This window comes from Macaca mulatta, chromosome 13, assembly GCF_049350105.2.
Source record: "Macaca mulatta isolate MMU2019108-1 chromosome 13, T2T-MMU8v2.0, whole genome shotgun sequence".
NCBI classification, from domain to species: Eukaryota; Metazoa; Chordata; class Mammalia; order Primates; family Cercopithecidae; genus Macaca; species Macaca mulatta.
In genome coordinates, this window is record NC_133418.1 from 92,405,584 (window position 1) to 92,422,842 (window position 17,259).

The 17,259-nt window shown below is 36.9% G+C and overlaps 1 protein-coding gene across 33 annotated transcripts in view; it reads right to left on the reverse strand.

Moving 5' to 3' along the window:
- The window catches only part of BIRC6 (baculoviral IAP repeat containing 6), a 255,908-nt gene that overhangs the window by 86,573 nt on the left and 152,076 nt on the right, over window positions 1–17,259 (reverse strand). For 32 of the 33 annotated variants that reach the window (XR_013402861.1, XM_077959773.1, XM_077959772.1 and 29 more), the window contains 6 exons: window positions 15,250–16,030; window positions 12,345–12,488; window positions 11,791–11,920; window positions 5,722–5,853; window positions 5,115–5,279; window positions 909–1,082 (listed from right to left, as the gene is read on the reverse strand). Coding sequence is in view for 32 of the 33 variants with exons in the window: in XM_077959773.1 (XP_077815899.1) it covers window positions 909–1,082; window positions 5,115–5,279; window positions 5,722–5,853; window positions 11,791–11,920; window positions 12,345–12,488; window positions 15,250–16,030 (1,526 nt within the window). In the remaining variant the exon portion in view is untranslated. Of the gene's footprint in view, window positions 1–908; window positions 1,083–4,047; window positions 4,266–5,114; window positions 5,280–5,721; window positions 5,854–11,790; window positions 11,921–12,344; window positions 12,489–15,249; window positions 16,031–17,259 lie in introns of those variants that run through there. The other variant, XM_077959774.1, reaches the window with a different exon arrangement.

Genomic DNA, 17,259 nt, shown 5'->3' on the forward strand with positions numbered 1-17,259 from the left:
AAAGATTGAATTTTAGTCATGAAAAAGATGGTAAGTTTAAATAAGTTCATACCATACTCACACTATGAAAATTACTTATATAGCATTTATAGGAGTAAAAAATTGGAAACAACCACAACGTTTCAATGATTGGAAAACAAATAAATTTTCTTACATTTGTATAAAAAAATAGCCAATTCAAAAATGGACATTCAAAAATTTTTAAAGGAATATAAGGGCCAGGTGCGGTGGTTCATGCCTGTATCCCAGCACTCTAGGAGGCCAAGGCAGGCAGATCAGTTGTGGTCAGGAGTTACAGACTAGCCTGGACAACAAGGTAAAACCTTGTCTCTACGAAAAATACAAAAATTAGCCAGGCATGGTGGTGGGTGCCTGTAATCCCAACTACTCAGGAGGCTGAGGAAGGAAAATCACTTGAACTCGGGAGGCAGAGATTGCAATGCGCTGAGATTGCGCCTCTGCACTCCGGCCTAGGAGACAGAGCAAGACTCTTTCTCGGAAGAAAAAAAAAAAAATTAACGGAATATATAAGTAAAAAACAGAAATATGTGATCCCAATTACATGAGAAAACATGTTTATATGCATGAAATGCCACTCAATATAAATTATAACTAAGTTGTAAGTTGAGTTTCTCACTTTTATTATAAAACAATTCACATAGCTCTCACAGAAATATTAGAAATTAAAGTACACGCACTCATAAAACAAATGATGTTATAAGAAGTAATGCAACTTAGTTTCCAAATGAAATCATGGCCATTTTTTATATTTACAAAAATTCAGTCATAAAAAAATTATATCTTACGTTGATATAATAAAAACATAAGTCAATCAAGTCATTAGCTATAGAAATATCTGCCTCTTTGTATGACAGTCTGTAATTTTTAAAGTAGTATTACGCACATACCTTTTTCAGGGTGTAGTCTTTTATAAGAATCTGTTTTTGATAGACTTGGGTCTGTTATAACTCTTGATCCCAATTTAACAGTCAGATCTATTGAACGGTAACCCTGAGGAAGTTTTCGGTCATATAGGAGAGTTAAAAGCTGGGCAAGTGTCATTTCAGCTGGCAATGGCTGGCCTAAAATGATATAACTAAGTTAAATCTGGAAACCAAGAAAGAAACATTTACTTGGTTTAATTATTAACTGCTTTTACTAAATTATAGGCAAGAGTTTGATTCTGAAACCAATTTCAAAACAATTAAAAAATTCAACAGCCATTAGAAAGTTTACAAAAAGTGAGTTTATTTCTGACATATAATAATAAACAATAACATCTACAAAGTGTTAAAAAGTCACGGGCAAAACGTAAACAAAGGAACAGACATTCCCATAAATCTGATGTGGGCCATTTTTTTCTATAAAGGGCCAGCTAATAAATACTTTAAGCTAGGGGAGCCATATAGTCTCTGTTACAACTGCTAATCTACATTGTAGCAGAGAAGCAGCTATGGACAATACACTAGTAAACGGGCATAGCTGTATTCCAACAAAAGTTTATTCCAGGCAGAAGGGGAGACTCACATCACCTAGGTAATGGGCCATGAGAAATGTCATGTCACAAGGACCTCTCCGGACAGAGGTATCCAACCCACCAGTCAATAGTTAGTTGACCTCCACCATGAATCAACAATGTAAAGCTAAGAAGAAAAATTCCCTTGAACTGAGTTGGCAACTTCATTTTAAAACAGCATGAAAATGGTGATAAAATACAGAACGGGTATCCCTCATCCAAAATGCTTGAGACTAGAACTGTTTCAGATTTCAGATTTTTTTTTTTTTTTTTTGCATTTTCTAATATTTGCATGTACACAATGAGTTATCTTAGGGAGGGGATCCAAGTGGAAACACAAAATTTATGTTTGTGTGTATACACACATCCCTTATATACATAGCCTTAACGTAATTTTGTATAGTATTTTTGATTATTTTGTGCCTGTAATAAGGTTTGTGTACCCTGAACCATCAGAAAGCAAAGTTGTCACTATCTTAGCCACCCATGCCAACAATGTGTGACTGTTAGGCATCATCATCATTCCTGACTCTTAATCTACATGCTACTGATAGGCAATCGTTTTCTTACATTAATTCACACATTAAGTACTTAACAGTAAAAATATGACATACCATTAACAGAGTGAAAAAATAATGTGTCAGGGCAAATAAGCAGCATAGTAGCATCACCAGGATACCTGTTTCAGTTATTAAACAAAACCAACCACAGGACTGGGCATGGTGGCTCATGCCTGCAATCCCAGCACTTTTGGAGGCTGAGGCAGGTGAATCACCTGAGGTCAGAAGTTCAAGACCAGCCTGGTCAACATGGTGAAACCCTGTCTCTACCAAATATACAAAAATTAGCCAGGCGTGGTGGCGGTCACCTGTAATCCCAGCTACTCGGGAGGCTGAGGCAGGAGAATTGCTTGAACCCAGGAGGCAGAGGTTGCACTGAGCCGAGATCACGCCATTGCGCTCCAGCCTGGGCAACAAGAGTGAAACTTAATCTCAAAAAAAAAAAAAAGGAAAAAGCAACCACAAACAACAGCAGGCTTTCAGTCTTCACCTATGATGCTGTGTTTTTATTAAAAGGTTACTATAAACTGTGTTTTTTAGGTAAGAAGAAATATCAGAAGTAGCTAAGGGACCAGGAAGTGGATCCTACAGGGGATGAAGAGACATTCTGCTGGAAGGCTCTTAAAAATTCTTCTTGCAGAGTCATCTGCCTCATTAACATGGTTTTTAGCTCAGAAGACTCTCCTCAATTTTGAAAACTGACATGGTTTGTCATTCTGTTGTTAATGCACGCTGCCCTAGTCCTTCAATATGCCCACCATACATTGTCACCATGTCTTCTTCTATAAGCACCTTTTCTGTGGTGTTAACTTGATCTTCTTCGTCACTATCGTCACCCTGATTCAAAACCATTTCAGCTATTTTACCACCAGTCAATGAATGAATAACTGAAGCATTAATATCAAAGTTGAAAACTTCTTTGACATCTACTTCTTCCAGCTTACTGCTGAACTCTGAAGGTATATTTTTTACATATGTAAGGAGGTCAGAAATCATTTTTTTTTCACTTGACATACAGAATCCTTCAAAGTCACACACAGTTCATCATTATCACTAAACATAGTTGCAGGCCAGAGGTTGTGCCAGGCATGCTCAACTGTGTCTTTGTCACTGTGTTCCAAGTATTGGCAACAACATATATGGCATTCTTTAAACTCCTTTCGAAAATTTTCTGTACCCATGCCTCTGTTCACTGCTGTCAACATGCTGTTCAAGAAAGGGGATTTATATTTTCTGTTCATTGATCTGAAGATACCCTGGTCACATGGCTGAATTAATGAAGTCACATTTGGGGGAAAGTACACAGCATAAACATTAGTTTCGAGATTTTTAGCTGGAGGATGAACTGGGGGATATCAAGTAATAATAAACTCCTACATCGTTCAGTCTAGCTTACGGGCAATACATACAAGTCACTGGTACAAAATGTTTATGAAACCAATCAGAAAAGATGTCTGTGGTGATCCATACCTTTGTGTCAGCGTAACCATGGACTGGTAAGAAATTCACTCCTTGAAAACAGCAAGTGTGAAAGGTTTTGCCTATCAAAGCGTGTTTGTACTTATGTATGCCAGTTGCATTAGCACATCCCAGGACAGTTATTCTGTCCTTGGTATCCTTAATTCCTGGAGGGGCTGTCCCATCAACTGTAGTCCAGTGTCTTTTTTGGGACAATAACACCAGAACAGTGATATTTCATCAGCATTATAAACTGTTCTGGCAGCAGATTTTCATCAGCCATGACTTTGGCAAATTTATCAAAGAACTTCTCCATTGCTTCATGATCATCAGATGCTTTATCACCAATCTTTAAAAATGTAATATCATATCTTCTCTTAAACTTCTGCAACCAGTGTGTTGAATATTCACAGTCCCTTTCAACATTCAGTTCATCATGATAGATCGTTACTTGTTTCATGATCAGCATACCATTAAGAGGCACATGTTCACTGCCAACACTGATGGATTCACTATTTCAATACACAATCAATATGTTCATGTTTAGCTTTATGAAGTGCTTTTTCTGTTTTTCATTAACCTCTATTCACCACTTGCAGCACAGAACATCAATGATGTTTATCTTTGTTTGTTCAGGTCATATATGGTGGTCATTCCAACACCATACTCTCTTGAAAGATGTTTCACACTTACATTGCTGTCCAGTTTCTCCAATAGCTTGTTTTTCTGTGCTACAGATAAACATAAATACTTCCTCTTTTTATTACTATTATCCATAGGGGCATCTGGGGCCTTTTTGAAATTTCCAACACCACAGAGCAAAAAAACAGTTATGCACATACATGTTGGCACCATATGGGGCATCGTGGGAAACCTGCTGTTGGCACGTCTGGCATGCACATGTGCAATTTTGTTACCCACTGTGGATATGTAGGGGAGAATCGAGCATGCTAAAAAATACCTGAAGGGGGCTGGGAAGGTCTTTTTCCTCTTGCGGACGCTGAATAAACTGTGTGTTGTGTACCTGTGTTTAGACTGCAACCGTCATATGAGGTCAGATGTGGAATTTTCTACTTGTGTCATGTCAGCACTCAAAAAGTATCAGACACTGAATTTTTGGATTAGGGATGCTCAACCAGTTATCACCTTGAACAACAGACAGGATAGTGCTCAATAAATTTGTTTTATCTGGGAAGAACATAAGGCTTAACTACCAGTGGTCTAAGAGTTCCACTGCTTGAACTAGTCCTACAAATTTGCCCCATGATGTTTCCTAAATAACTTGTCATGAACTCTCTAAATATTTATTTCATCAATCATTTCATGGCACACTGACAGAAAAACTTAGAAAACCAGTGAAATAGAAATATAAAACTTGACAGTGTTAAACAGGACATGTAATAGATTACTACTTTGCTCTCACTTCTCTTCAGAGGAACTGTATGGAAGAGGAAGTCTCACTAACTCATTGATCTCATCAATGGCACCTGATTAAAATGATTTTGGTGATTGTGCCTCTGATTTACATAGTTTTAAGGATACTAAAATTTCTTTGATGTTTATTAATTGTGGAATATTACCTGCCAAGAGTTTGTGAAACAGGTGAAACACTGGGACAGTAATTATTTTGTTGGCAGCCTCTGCTCCTGAAGTACTTCCTATTTTATCAGGTATTGTCCTCCCCCTCCTGGATGGTGGGCGAGGTGGTGTAGCTGACACAGCACGTTTAGACTGAGACTTCAGCCCTAAAAGAAAAGGATCAGTAAGATTCTACATAGACAACACACCAATATGAAGGAAAACAGTGTTTTTAAAATATTTTCATAAGGCATGCATTCCTAGCTAATGTCAAAAGACAGAAATGTTCTTTCTAATCCGATATCTAATCTCTCAATTCTATTCATCCTTCATGACAATAAATAAGTAATTTTGGCATTGCATCTGTAACTATTTTCCTAAACAGTAAAAACTACAGCTAGTTGCTATAATCTCTGAAATACAGATGACAATCCATTTAGTGGAAATTGAAAAAATAAAAATAAAAAGATAAAAATCTAGTATTAAAACATCATTACAAGTCAGCTTTGTATGTTAGTACATTGTATTACATAAATTTCCTATAACTAAAATAGTAGTACTTTATAGAAACCCAAACAAAATCAAGATTATAAAAAACAGAAAGCATACCAGAGGCAACAACAACACTGTAATTGTCTTGAAATCCATTTTCTGCTTTAACTTTTTCTTTCTCTTCATGGTTTTTCTTTTCTTTGTCATCTTTTTGTTCACTAATTAATTTAGCTGTGATACTTGGAGTATCTGTAAGAAGATATTATGTAAAATACACTGCTTTTCCAAATCATTAAGAAGGGAAATAATAAATATTTCAGAGAAAGATTATGCAAGATAGTATTTTCCTTAATACTAAGGCAATATAAAGGAATTTAGGAGAAATAACATGAGGTAATGGCCTGATATCTAATCTTTACTGACACTGATGAAGAAGACTCACCACTGTACTTAAGCCAGAATATTTAAGTTCTAATCTTTATAAAGTATTACATACAGTATTTTAATGGTACCACCTCCAGAAACAATAAAAACCAGTAGCATGAAAACTTGCTTTATTTTAGCCATAGTTCAATGTGCTTGGCAACTGCATCTAATTCAGTCCTCACAACGTAGAAATCAAGAAAGAATGTTATTTTCAAAATGAAGAAACAGCCTTAGAAAGGCTACTGATATAATCTGTAGATGGCAAATATGGGACTCAAGTGCAAGATTTAGTCTACAGCATTAAACTAGACTTCTGCTTATACTGCAAATGAAAGTATAAAGGAACAAATTTCTGTAACCGATTTCCTGTTCTGTTAATTTTTATTTAGGCCAAACACAGGAATCTTAGACAACAAAATAATGTGTTTTAAAATTTAAAGTGTTTTACTTTAAAAAATGAGTATTAAGGGCTTTCATAGATTGTTATTACTCTCTGAATATTTCTTTCATTACTATGGCATATAGCACACCACTAAAAATTATAAAATAAATGGATGATCATATGTGATTTAGTTATTAAGAAATTTAAAGGCTCAATGAATTGTTTTGAAATCATAATTTTTTTCACTGTATAACTATTATCAATTCTCCAATTGTCTCTCTCTCTTTTATTTTTAGACAAGGTCTCGCTGTGTCACCCAGGCTGGAGAGCAGTGGTGTGTGTAATCACGGTTCACTGCAGCCTCAACATCCCAGGCTCAAGTGATCCTCCCACCTCAGCCTTGCAGGTAACTGAGACCACAGGCACATGCCATGAATTTCTGTATTTTTAGTAGAGAGGAGGTTTCGTCATCTTGCGCAGACTGTTGTCGATCTCTTGGGCTCAAGCCACCTGCCTGCCTCAGCCTACTAAAGTGCTGAGATTACAGGCATGAGCCACTGCATCTACCTCAATTCTCTTTTTACTTCCCTAATTTAACACAATTATGATCCAGTCTTTTATGTTAAAAAAGTTGAGATAATAAAACAATAAACAACATTTTTTGCAATAACTCCCATTTTATAGTTTTTAGTATATGAAAGTGATTTCAATTTATACAGCTTGTTAATACTAATTGCTAATTGCCTATAGACAGTTTTGTGAAGTAAAAAATTTTATACACATTGCAAATGCATGGTGCAACAATACATTTTACTTTCTAACAAAAACAACCAAGCAACCAAAAGTGGCAAACATACTGACACAGGTCAGAGTGAAACATTTAAATAATAAGAAATTCACAAAGTTAATTCATAGCATAATCAGGTAAGAAAAACACATAAAGAATATTAGGTAATAATTTACTTCGTGCAATTAGAAGTTTAGCCAATTTTCATTTATTACTCTTATTTCAAAAGTAAGTATAAAGAATAAAAGCCATTCAAACACTGAAAAAAGTTTTCTCAACCTCCTTTTAAAACTGCTCTGGTTTCTAATATTAATTTCATTTTTTATTTTTTATTACAAATTTCTGTTTTATTTTTTTCTCTGTACTTGAATGGATGCAAAAAGCTGCTCTGTTTTAGAATTCCACTTCTGGCCAAGAAGGAATTATAAGGATCAGGTTCATTCTCCCACCTGAAATAACCATTAACTAGAAATACATATTAATAATACTTTTCAGACCCTGAGCATCAGGCAGGGCAGGGCAGTGATGCCTGGGTGAGAGGAAACCAATGAGACGACCTCTAGGATTGTGTGAGCTGTCTGGAAAAGAATTCCTAAGTCACAGCTCAGCACAACCTAGGTGTCACCCTAGACTGAGGATACAAGAGCCGGGAATCCAGGAAGAAGAGATCCGCATCTATGCAGATTTGCATCTAGAGATCTGGAGATCCCTGAATCTCCAAAGATCTATATAGGGTCTTCAAGACTTCAAATGTACTGATGAACATATGTGAGCAAACCACTGAAGGCCAGCAAAGGTACTACAGAAAAGCAGCAGGGCAAACAACCCCAGGGCTTCAGGGAGTAAAATGCTTTGTGTTCTTAGACATCTAGTGAATTCCTAACAGAGTACTCACAAGGACAGAGCCTTAATAGTGGGGTCAAATGGGATTTAGAAATGCATTTTCAAACCTGGTACTTTAATTCTACTCTAATGTAGTACATATTTAAAGGTAAAATTCATTAAAATTAAAAATTCAATTTAAAAATTTAGTTTCTTAGTCTCCTTGCATGTGCTTAACAGTCACCAAACTAGACAACACTGGTTTATAAAAAAAATACCAATAATTACAGTAAGTCTGGCCTTAGATTAAAAGCTGCTCTGATCCTACTTACAAAGATTAAAAGCAAGTCTAAAAGCAACAAACTGTTTTCAAATAATATCATTACATTTCATGAAAAAATAAAATATGTATATTAGAATACAAAATATTTAGCACCCCAAAAAGTAAAATTTACATTGTCTGGCATCCAAGAAAATTCTCCAGGCAAATAAAGAAGCGAAAACATACAATCCATAAGGAAGAGAAAAATAATACAAACAGACTACTATGTTCAAGAAAGTTGAAGAAAATCTATATACTTTCAGTAAGGACAAGGAGATATAAAAGTTCTAACAGATCAGACACAGGAAATTATCTAAAATTTAAAAATAGAGGAAAAAAATGATAGGGGGAAAAGAGGAAACACAGATTTGGGGAGGTGTCAAACAACTTCGCATAGCCTAATAAGTGAGTAACTGTAATTATAAAAAAAGGGGAGGCAATTATTGAATAAATAATTGCCAAAATATTTCCAAATTTAGTGAAATATAAAACACACAGATTCAAGAAATTCAATAAACTCTAATCATAAGAAATGTGAAGAAAAAATTGTAAGGCACACAATCATACTGCTTAAAACCAGTGACAGAAATTTGTAAAAGCAAACAGACTGACACATAAAGGTTACTATTTGAAAGTAATATTGTTGGCCTGGTATGGTGGCTCATGCCTGTAATCTCAGCACTTTGGGAGGCTAAGGAAGGCAGATCACTTGAGGCCAGGAGTTTGACATCAGCATGGCCAATACGACAAAACCCCATCTCTATTTAAAAAAAAAAAAAAATTAGCCAAGTGTGGTGGCATGCACCTGTAATCCCAGCTACTCTGCAGACTGAGGCAGGAAAATTGCTTGAACCTGGGAGGCGGAGGTTGCAGTGAGCCAAGATCATGCCACTGCACAGCCGGGGGAACAGAGTGAGACTCCATCTCAAAAAAAGAAAGAAAAAAAAAAAAAAGACAGTGATAGAGAAAATAATAGGTCACTTCCTTTTTGGCTAGTTTTCATATTCTCTTGTTGTCTTTGCCTTTTTTTTTTTTTTTTTTTTTTGAGATGAGGTCTTGCTATGTTGCCTAGGTGGTCTGGAACTCATGGGCTCAAGTAATGCAGAGAAAGACTCCATCTCAAACAAACAAACAAAAGAAAGTAATACTGTCAAAAGCTATAGATAGTAGGTAAATTTACGGAGGCAATACTTCTGAATTACTTATTCTTATACATGTTGATATAATATAAACATACAAGTCAATATATCATAAAATATGGCTAAAGAGTATAAATCCACTTCAAAGAACCAAAAAAAATTGCCAAATAGAGGTTACACTCAGCACATATAACTTTTGAGGTAGTGTACTTCCAAAGCAATTAGCTTTATTTTTGTGCAATATAGAAAACTATTTTGTAAAATATTTTGAATGCTAGAATGTTTTAGAATAGCATTCTTCCACAGTAAAGACTAAAATGTTCAATTTTCAGTTATTTTGTATTAGAATGTCTACTTTTGCACTTCAAGTTAAACATATGAAATATCAATATCAATAACTGAGCTTTAGTGCTCTTCTCCACTTTCTTCATTTATTTAATTTTGTTTGCATGTTTTTTGAGAGTGTCTCGCTGTGTCGTCCAGGCTGAAGTGCAGTGATGCAATCTCGGCTCACCGTAACCTCCACCTCTAGGGTTCAAGTGATTCTCCTACCTCAGTCCCCCAAGTAGCTGGGACTACAGGTGCACGCCATCATGCCCAACTAATTTTTGTATTTTTAGTAAAGGTGGGTTTCACCATCTTGGCAAGGTTGGTCTCAAACTCCTGACCTAAGGTAACCCACCTGCCTTGGCCTCGTAAAGTGCTGGGATTACAGGCGTGAGCCATCATGCCCAGCCTATTTATTTGATTTTTAATTTTCATTTTTCTTCATCATGTAGAAGGGACAATTTCAGGAAACTGACAGAAAATACCCTCTAACATCAAATTTTCAAAAAAGTTTCTCTGTAACAGATAGGGCAGTCATTTTCAAATAATTTTTTAAAATATTTATAATAGTATGCTAACAACTTGTAAGTTGTAAACCAGTAGGAAAGAATTATGATTTTATGCATACACAGGTTAGACACAGTGATTGTAAAGCAGAAAACAATCTTGCCTACCTATAGTGATTACATCCATTCACATGGTTTCACTTACCATCTATGTATGGTAACAACTCCCAAATCTCTTCAACTCTTACTCTGGGCTTCAGATTTGTATTTTGAACTGATAAATAGACATTTTCAACTTTTTTCTTAGATACTCCTATTACTGCTTCAGTTCACAGCTTCCATTGAAAATTTAGGTCCCTTCTTATATATACAGATAGAAATATACCTACTTACATTTATGTTATAACACAAGCAGACATTTCTAGTTTATTTTAGAAGCTGACAACAGACATAAGATCACAACTATCTTGTGGGGTGGAATGTCTATCTTGCTCATGTTTATCATCTTAGGACAAATTTGTGCTTGCACTTTGCAGATGCTCAATAAATTCACTCACTGATTAATTAGAATTTCAGAAAGGCAATACACTCCAACTATCTAAAGTTGATATGGGCCAGGCGCAGTAGCTCACACCTGTAATCCCAGTACTTTGGGAGGCTGAGGTGGGAGGATCACTTGAGGTCAAGAGTTCGAGATCAGTCTGGCCAACATGGTGAAACTAAATATACAAAAAAATTAGCTTGGCGTGGTGGCACAGGCCTGTAATGCCAGCTACTTGGGAGGCTGAGGCAGGAGAATTGCCTGAGCATGGGAGGCAGAGGTTGTGGTGAGCCAAGATCATTCCACTGCACTCCAGCCTAGGTGATAGAGTGAGACTCCCCTCTTGAAAATAAATAAATACATAAAATAAAAAGTTGATATGCCTTTGTCATCAAAACCTGCTTTTTAAAAAAGTATTCCATATGTTGTTTAAAGGTATCATCCTGTAAAATACAGGCAAGAACCTAGGAGAAAATGTTCTCTCTGCTTTATTCACTGACTACAATAAACAATAAGGTCACTAGTCAGTTCTACCTACTCCATTTATGTCTTGATCACTGATCACCATCTTCAATTTAGTAAATGTTTATTAATTAGAATCTTGCTATTCAACCTAATATCCTGCAATTCATCTAATATAAAATGACCAGATGGTTTATTGTGAGAACATGCCATCAATGATTTGTCTGTATTTCTAGCTGCCCATTTGTCACAGTGATACTTTAAACCATAAAATTAGGGGTGCCTAAATGTATTTTACATTTTGTCCACTTGACTGGCTTCTTACTTATGCTTCAAACTATAAAGATGTCATGAACTTTTCTAGTCATTAATGGTTACCAAGTGGATGCATAAATAAAGTTATAAAAACAATAAATCTCCATATATATGAAACATAAAGTTAAAGAAAAACTAATACTTAAATCTGACTTGCCTGACACTCTGTCAAGAACATCTGATAATGTTGTTGAGACTGGCAAATGAAGAGTACGGAATTTGTGGCCTGCTCCATACATTGGATGCTGGATGACGTGGCTAGTAGCATTAATTCTACCTTTGTACAGCTGAAAATCAAGAAATCAAAGAAATCAGGAAGTAACTTTTTGGAATACATATTGTTATAAAAAAATCTCAAAAGCACCTAAGAATAAAATACTCAATAAATACTACAAGATATAATTAATTTAGATATGGCATATTTGTCATGATTTGTTGGTCAACTTTTGCATTATCACTCTGTACCTAATATTTTTTCATTTTTTTCCACAAATCAAACTATAGTACTCAGGGTAAGGTAAAATTATGTTATTCCTAGGCATGAGGGAGAGTGCTATTCTGAAACTGTCAAGTTCTGCCATTAGGTACAAAAGCTGTGCTAGTTTCAGTTTGTTACATTAGAAGTTAGAACATAGAAGATAACTGCAGGCTCTGATATGAAATTATAAAATACATGTATACACAGCCAATAATTAAGTGTTAAATACTCACTGGACATGGAGACTGAAGAAACATTGTCACTTTCTCATCTTCCAGCATCAACTGTAAAAATAATCTTCGTATAAACCCTGAAATGTTCCCAGATGTTGGAAGGTTCCCTCTTTGAGGAGATGTCTGAAATAGTTCACAAAGAACCTGGCAAGACAAAATATTTAAAAAGTTAAATGCAAGATTTATATGCAGCTTTTTATTTTGAAAGATAAAAAGGAAACAGAAAATATGAATTAAGTTTATTTTAACATATCAAATCAGCAATTAAAGAACAAATGTCTCTGGGGGTCTAGGGTTTAAGATTTTTTTTTTTTAAGGAGGAAAGAAATGATTTTATCTTAAAATATATGAATACTGAAGGAGATAAAAGTGTAAGAAACATATCCAGGGTTAGAAAAAATTACTACTAAAGGGTGTGCACATAATGAATACCTAGCATAATGAACTTCTGTTAACTTTAGTCAATATTGGTGTGGTTATCATAAAATAAAAATTATGAAAAAAGTACATTAAAAATATGTAACAAGGCCAAGCATGGTGGGTCACGCTGGTAATCTCAGAACTTTGGGAAACTAAGAGAAGAGATCACTTGAGCCAAGGAATTTCAGACCAGCCTAGGCAACATGGTGAAACCCTATCTCTACCCACCCCCCAACCAAAAGAAAATTAGTTGGGCGTGGTGGCATGTGCCAGTAGTCCCAGCTACTTGGGAGGCTGAGGCAGGACTGCTTGAGCCCAAAAGTTTCAGTGAGCCGTGATTGTGCAACCGCTCTACAGGCCTTGGCAATAGAGATCCTGCCTCACCCCACCCCCAAAATATATATAAAGCCTTAATAAGAAACCAAAAGAGAAATCAATGGGACACAAAGAGTTCATGCTACCCAGAAGCACAAACCAAATTTTCAAATACCTAGAATCATGCCCTCGGGTGAAGCTGGTAATTTAAGCATTTTCTTCTAATATGCATATTTAGCAGCGATATTTTCCCAGTAATTAATTACTACAGGCAGTAAAATATCTTTCTCTTCTTCTTCTGTTTTGTTTTGCTTGTTGTTGAGACAGGATCTTGCTCTGTCACTCAGGCTGGAGGGCAGCGGTGTGATCTCAGCTCACTACAGCCTCAACCTCCTGGGCTCAAGTGATCCTCCCACCTCAAGCCTCCTGAGTAGCTGGAACCAAAGGTGCATATCACCGTGCCCGGCTAATTTTGGTTATGATTTCTTTTTTTGGTAGGGAGGAGGTTTTGCCATGTTGTCCAAGCTGGTCTCAAACTAAGCTCAAGTGTTCCACCCACCTTGGCTTCCCAAAGCGCTGAGATTATAGGTATAAGCCACAGCACCCAACCTGCCCTTCTTCTTAATAAAACTAACTCCTTCAATATTTTATAAAAATTACAATATCTATTTTTCTAGGTACTACTAAAATTTGACTTGAATGAGCACTATTAAATAAGAAGGGGAAAAGTTATTTACCAGTGTCTACCATATCTCATATAGGCTCTATGCTAGGTACGTTATACAAATTAAAATATTTAACCATCTCAAAAAAATCCTTGAGGCAGGTATTGCTAGCCCCATTTTATAAGATTAACCCATATGCCCAAGGTCACATGAGGTAGCCAACAGCAAAATTTGGCAAACAGCTAACTAGAATTACTCTTGAAATAATTCTACCTTTCAGGATTTTTTGGGGCCACATAGACATAATATATGATAAATTATCTTCCACTTTTTTTTTTTTTTTTTTTTTTGAGATGGAGTCTCGCTCTGTTGCCCAGGCTGGAGTGCAGTATGATAAATTATCTTCCACTTTTTTTTTTTTTTTTGAGACAGAGTCTCACTTTGTCACCCAGGCTGCGAGTGCAGTAGTGCAATTTCGGCTCACTACAACCACCACCTCCCTGGTTCAAGCAATTCCTCTGCCTCAGGCTCCCGAGTAGCTGGGATTCCGGGTGATTGCCACCACACTCGGCTAATTTTTTTGTATTTTTAGTAGAGACAGGGTTTCATCATGTTGGCCAGACTGGTCTTGAACTCCTGCCCTCAGGCAATCTGCCCACCTCAGCCTCCCAAAGTGCTGGGATTACAGGCGTGAGCCACCACACACAGTCTATCTTCCACATTTTGTATGTGATTTATGTGGAGTCTCCTATCTGAAACCTAATCTAATGCCCATGTAAAGAGATGCAAACTATCAGTATGGCAATCTCGTTACACAAAAATACAATGCCTCAATGCACATACAGTATTCAGTGACCAGTGTCAATACTGCTCCAGCAGCTGAAATTTTTTCGTGGTCTTTTTCTTTTTGTTTGTGGAAATTTTTTAAAACAAGGGTTGTATGATCCAGCTAGGATCCCAATGCATTTGCCAGTCATCTCATTATAAAGAAGTGATTCAAGTGACAGCATATTTTGAGGGGGAGAAAGGAGATATCAGTACTTTATAGTTTAAATTCGGATCCTTAAAAGCACTCAACACCTACCAAATTTATTTATTTATTTATTTATTTATTTTTAATCTTTTTTTATTTTTTTTTTTGAGACGGAGTCTCGCTCTGTCGCCCAGGCTGGAGTGCAGTGGCCGGATCTCAGCTCACTGCAAGCTCCGCCTCCCGGGTTTACGCCATTCTCCTGCCTCAGCCTCAGCTGGAACTACAGGAGCCCGCCACCTCGCCCAGCTAGTTTTTTGTATTTTTTAGTAGAGACGGGGTTTCACCTTGTTAGCCAGGATGGTCTCGATCTCCTGACCTCGTGATCCGCCCATCTCGGCCTCCCAAAGTGCTGGGATTACAGGCTTGAGCCACCGCGCCTGGCCACCTACCAAATTTTTTATCACCTGGCCTTTATACATGGCCCTTTCTTATGTAATACAACAACTAAAACATAAGTTAGTTTTTCTCTTACCTGTGCCATCAGCTTTTGATTATTTGGATGGCATGAAATGCACTGCAGAAAGAATGCAACAGTTGCATTCTCAATTGCTGTGCGCTGTTGAGTAGTCAATCCTGTTGTAGCAGCTGAAGAAAGAGAAGCTGATCTTGCACTGGTCTGTTGTGCACCTAAATTATGGCTTCCAGAAGTGGACCCAGAGTGACACAATAAAAACAGAAGTGCTGTCCAGAGTGGATTCACTTCAGAACCACCAAGCCAATCTTTCATAATATGGCTATTGCCAACTTCTGTCAAAAACCTAAGAATAGGAGCAACTAGGTCTGCTGTGATGGGCATCTTATTACATTGTTGTGGAACATGATGGCGTCTGAGTTTGTCCTGGGAAATATCTATTGACTGAGCAATGCTTTCTGAGTTAGAAATGTGGCTAAAGCAGAAACTAGCCAGACTCCTCACAAGAAGAGAAGGCAAACCTGAGTCTAGCAATTGTTTAATAGCTTCAGGAGATTGAGAAGAGGAAGCAAGGGTAGCCAAATGTGATTCAGTTAATGCGAGAGGTGCTTGTGCATTTTTAGAGTCATCTGTTAAAGATGAACTAAGATCCTGCTTTTTGCTATCATCTGTCATGGACAGTCCATGGTGACATTGCACTGGAGGAGGGGTAATTCCCATCCAGCCCATGAGCAAAGAAAAATAGTTTGGGTGTACGTGACACATTGAGCAAAGTAGACTGTCAACAGCTTTCTTCAAAACCATATTGCAGGGAAGAGACATGGACCAATTAAAAAGTAACCTAGAAAAATAAGAGATATCATATTAATGATACAAGTTTATTTTTAGAAGAAACTGTTTCAAATACTTCTATTATAGTTCAATCTATACTCTGACACATTATATACTTTATTTGACATTGAGTAACATAACATTGTAAGATTTAAGACTGCATATATATGTATGTATATATATATTTAAAATTTAAGAATGTAGGTACACTGGAAGTTGAGTTAGACTCGTAAATGAGTACAGAAAATCAAGTAAACTATTTTAAAATGGTTCTACCGTTCTGTGTGACCTAAAAAAGTCATGTAGAGAAACAAACAAAAAAGATCATGCCAAAGAAATGGTTGACGTTAAATTCTGCATGACAAATGGCTTAAATTCATGTTTGCAAATAAAAAACTATCAGTGAGGCTCAGTAATTAAGTCATGGATTATGCCAACTGCTAAGGCCAAATATGATGACCTACTAAAGATCAATAGGCCCACTTTTTATGTGTCACAGGAACTCTTCAAAAATATATTCTGCTGCAGACTTAACAGTTACCTATCAGTAAGTTCAGCAAAGACTTAGCTAAATATGGTGAAGAAACATGGGTAAATAAAAACTACTTGTCAAAAGGACAAACTAGAAAAGTCTCAAATTTTCTAGCTTTACATCTTTGTTCTTTTTTGAGATGACATCTTGCTCTGTTGCCCTGGCTGCAGTGCCAGTGGTGCCATCATCATAGGTAAATGTGGCCTCTAACTCCTGGGTTCAAGTGATCCACCCACCACAGCCTCCCAAGTAACTAGGGCTAGAGGAATGTACCACCATGCCTGGCAAATTTTTTAATTTTTTGTAGAGATTTGGTCTATCTATTTTGGCCAGTCTGGCGTCAAACTCCTAGTTTCAAGTGATCCTCCCATCTCAGCTCCCCAAAGTTATTTTTTTTGAGACGGAGTCTCGCTGTGTTGCCCAGGCTGGGGTACAGTGGCGTGAGCTCAGCTCACTGCAACCTCTGCAGACTCAAACAATTCTTGCGCCTCAGCCTCCCAAATAGCTGGGACCACAGGTGCATGTCACCATGTCTGGCTGACTTTTTTTTTGAGACGGAGTCTTGCTCTTATCGCCCAGGCTGGAGTGCGATGATGCAATCTTACCACACTGCAACCTCCGCCTCCCAGGTTCAAGTGATCCTCCTGCCTCAGCCTCCGGAGTAGCTGGGATTACAGATGCACACCACCACGTCAGCCTAATTTTTT